Below are 4,076 nucleotides of genomic sequence, written 5' to 3'. Positions count from 1 at the left end.
TGCCGAAGGGTCTGCCCTTCGCGGTGGACACTTGGACCCCCGCCTCCGCCCTCAAGCGCCACCGCTTCCTTACCCACGCCCACCGCGACCACCTCGCCGGCATCACCACCGCCGGCGCCGTCTACGCCTCGCGCCTCACCGTCCTCATCGCCCGCCACATCTTCCCTCAGGTAAACGCCAGCCTGCACCGCATCTCACCTGCATTTATTTTCATTTCATCCCCATTCCCGTTTCATGGAAAAACAATTTGCCACCTCAAAGCTTGGGTCGGACGCGTTCGTGGAGATGGAGCTCGGGGCGCCGGTGCTCGTCCCGGATCCCGACGGCGACTTCACCGTCACCGCCTTCGACGCCAACCACTGCCCTGGTCAGTCCGCCGACGCCGTCCTCTTCCCATTCTCGCTAATCCCCTCATTAGTACCCCACCGCGGCCGATTCTAAATCCTTCCCCTGCTCGCAGGGGCGGTGATGTTTCTGTTCGAGGGCGCCTTCGGCAACGTCCTGCACACCGGCGACTGCCGCCTCACCCCCGACTGCATTCAGGGCCTGCCGTTCAGGTACATCACCGCTGAGGCACCAGGAGCGAGCCAGGCGCCGCCGTCGTGCCGCATCGACTACCTCTTCCTGGACTGCACGTTTGCCAAGTGCCCGCTGCAATTCCCGGCCAAGGAGGCCTCCATACGTCAGGTCCGCGTGCTGCTTCATCAGTAAATCAGACCAGCAATCGACCCCGTGTGTCTCATCATCACATTGTATTTTTTTTCAGGTGATCAACTGCATCTGGGAGCACCCGAATGCGCCGACAGTATATCTCGTGTCCGACATGCTGGGACAGGAGGACATACTGATCGAGGTGTCCAGGGCGTTTGGGTCGAAGATATACGTCGACAGGGACAAGAATTCAGAGTGCTACCACACCCTCTCGCTCGTCGCACCGGAAATCCTCACCGAGGACGTGTCCTCTCGCTTTCAGGTGATCGAATTCCCCCGGTTGTTGGAGCGGGCAACGGAGATGCTTGCATTAGCACGGGCGAGGCAGCAGCCTGAGCCCCTCATCATCAGGCCTTCTACCCAGTGGTACGCGCACTACGCGGCACCAGAGGCGTCGCTGAAGCAGAAGCCGGCGCTGACGGAGCCTATGCGGGATGAATTCGGGGTGTGGCACGTGTGCTTGACGATGCATTCGTCTCGCGAGGAGCTGGAGCAGGCCCTGCGATTCCTCCAGCCCAAGTGGGTCATCTCGACAACACCTCCTTGCCTTGCCATGGATCTGGCCTATGTCAAGAAACACTGCTTCCTGTCCCGGCTAGGCCCCGATGATCCCATCTGGAAGTTGCTCAGAATACCTCATGGAAATGCTACTGTCACAGGCTCACCGCAGGCGTCAAGAACCACAGTAGAAGCCATCAAGCAGAGTGAGGAACAAGAGTCAGAAGACACTTGGTCTGCTGTTTGCAGCCAGGTATTACAAGATGAAGGACCAGTGTTACAAGATTTTGCAATTGAAGTGGCGCAGCCCGTGACATTGTTTGGGAGAGCAAGGCTTGGATTACCTCAGGACTGTGAACTGTGGAAAGACGAGTATGAGAGTGTTCAAGTGGCCGAGGAGGCCAAATTTGAGGAGGAATTGCAGAATTCAAATGCAAAATCCTTCGAGCTATGGAAGGACTTCAAATCTGACAAGGGCACTGCCCACATGATTGATTTAACTCAAGCTGTAACAAACGAGCTCCATGATTCAGCAACAGAACCTGAGTTGCAGAAGGACTGTGAATCCATCGACGGCATTCAAGTAATCGACATTACTCATGATGACGTGTGTGAGCACAGCTCGAGTAGGGACGGCGGTGCTGAACTTGCCAAGGATATGAAATGCAATGAGGGTGCAGAACAAATCAGGTTATCTAGATTCGAGGCGAAAGAAGAGAATTCAACTGCAAGAGCCAGGTTCTCGGAAATTTGCAAGCCCAGGGAGAGTGTCAAATTCACCGCTGAGACAATAGGCAAGCAAGCTAAAATAGAAGCAACAGAAGAACTGCTTTCCGAGGATCGCACTGTTCTATCCGACATTAGCAACAGATCTGAAGGCCCTGACACTGACAGAGCAGATACTGCTGGAGTCGGGTCATCGAAGGTTTTGAATGCGAAGCTGAGGAGGTTGTACAGGTCGATGAACGTGGCAGTTCCTCGGCCATTGCCGTCATTGGTGGAGCTCATGGGAGCCTCCAAACGACCAAGGGTCTCCTCCCAGTTTCATCTATGAAAGGCCTTTTGTTATTATTATTTTTTGACGCGTCAACGCCTGAACCTTTATTAACCACTGTCAAAGTGTTACAAGCATAGGGAACAGAAGTACAGGGGGTTTGGGGGAAGGGAAAAAGCAAAGGGAAAAGATTACATTATGCCATGGGACTATATTCTCCCGGCTAGATGGAACAACATGGAGCGCCAGTCATGGAGCATAATTTGCCTCTGTGGTTTCTTGCAATGATGGGACCAAAGTCGAAGATCGTCGGCTGCCGAACTAGCAATAGTGTGGGGCTGGAGTTGTTGGTTTCAGAAAACCTTGGCGTTTCGTCTCTTCCAAATGTTCCAGAGGACGACCATCATAACTGTCGATCGTGTCTTGTTGAAATCACCCTCCCAAGCATGTAGCAGTCCATGCGGTGTATGATGGCAAAGGCTGTTTAGTTCTGCCTAGAGCGGAACCAGGTGTCGGCATTGAAAAAGAAGGTGATCAATGGTTTCACATTGGTTGCAGAAGGGGCAGTCGGCGTTGGTGGCAATGCCCCGTCTGAAGCGCCTAGCATTCGTGAACAAGCGGTCCTTGTTGGCGAGCCAGACAAAAATTCGGCATTTGTTCGGTGCGTAGTTTCTCCAAATGGCCGGCGCAAGGTTGTCCTTGGGCCGCGACTTCCAAACCGCTTGGTAGGCCAACTTAGTGGTTAACGGTTTGCCTGCCTCCCTCGAAATTCTTCTGTCAGCAACCTGCAAATTCACGTTTACCGAAGCCAGAACATTGCGTAGATCAGCCAACTTGCACTCAGCTGTGTGAGACAGCCTGGGGGTCAGGTCCAAGGTTAGGTTGTTCGAGCCCAGAGCGCGAGCCACCGGAGTGTGGATCCGATTGGAGTGAGAGAACAGAGCCGGGAAAAGTTGTGCTAGGGTTTGGGTGGTGTTAGGGAGCCAAAGGTTGAGCCAGAATGAGGTAGTAGCGTCGTTGCCCAGTTGCACCCGAGTGTTTGAACGAAAGAAATCAAGGCCTTTCATGATATCCCGCCAGATAGGGGTAGAATGACTATCGTTCGTTCCCACGTCATGGGTGCTAGACCATCTGTACTTGGAGACAAGGTAGGAAGGTTGTCGCGAAGCCGCACCGTCGTGTAGCTTGGAAATGTGTTTGAGGAGGAGGCAAACATTCATTTGCGTTAGAGATAGAAAGCCGAGGCCTCCGCTAGTGAAAGGAACGCACACGATGTCCCAAGCTACTTTGCAGTTACCCTCGGTAACCGTGTCTTGGCCCGTCCAGAAGAAAGCCCGACAGCGTTTCTCAATCTCTTGCATAGTGCCGGCGGGAAGAAGAAGAACGCTCATAGCATAGATTGGCAGGGCCCGAAGAACGGAGCGGACAAGAATTGCCCGCCCGGACAAGGACAAAAGAAGTCCTCGCCAGCCGGCCAAACGACGGTCGACCTTATTGATGATAAAGAAAAAAATCTGCTAGAGTGAGTTTGTGGGTGGAGAGAGGCAATCCTAAGTAAGATTGCGGAAAGGAAGCGACCGGGCAACCAAGAATGGCCGCAAGGTTGTTAGATAGCTCCGGGTCGACGTGAATAGGTGCGAAGGTGCTTTTGTGGAAATTGATGGTAACGCCGGTGGCCTCGGAGAACTGGAGTAGGATTTGCTTGAGGGTCCGCAGTTGCGCTGCATCTGGAGGAAGGACAATAAGAGTGTCGTCAGCATATTGCAAGACGGTGCAAGGGATATCGTCCGCAATTGGGTGGGAAAGAAGGCCACTTGCGGAGGCCTGGAGAATTAGGCGCTTGAGGACATCAGCGACTATAATGAAAAGATAG

The 4,076-nt window shown here is 53.6% G+C and overlaps 1 protein-coding gene across 1 annotated transcript; it reads left to right on the top strand.

Moving 5' to 3' along the window:
* Positions 1 to 444: 444 nt before the first annotated feature.
* Positions 445 to 2,291, top strand: LOC125522692 (5' exonuclease Apollo-like). Its single transcript, XM_048687730.1, has 2 exons — positions 445 to 687; positions 767 to 2,291. The coding sequence occupies exons 1-2, from the start codon at positions 469 to 471 to the stop codon at positions 2,261 to 2,263; spliced, it is 1,716 nt and encodes a 571-aa protein (XP_048543687.1). The 5' UTR covers positions 445 to 468; the 3' UTR covers positions 2,264 to 2,291.
* Positions 2,292 to 4,076: the final 1,785 nt, after the last annotated feature.

This window comes from Triticum urartu, chromosome 7 (genome assembly GCF_003073215.2).
Source record: "Triticum urartu cultivar G1812 chromosome 7, Tu2.1, whole genome shotgun sequence".
Lineage (NCBI taxonomy): Eukaryota > Viridiplantae > Streptophyta > Magnoliopsida > Poales > Poaceae > Triticum > Triticum urartu.
Note: the sequence above shows the minus strand (reverse complement) of the source record. Positions and strands in the feature narration are given on the sequence as shown.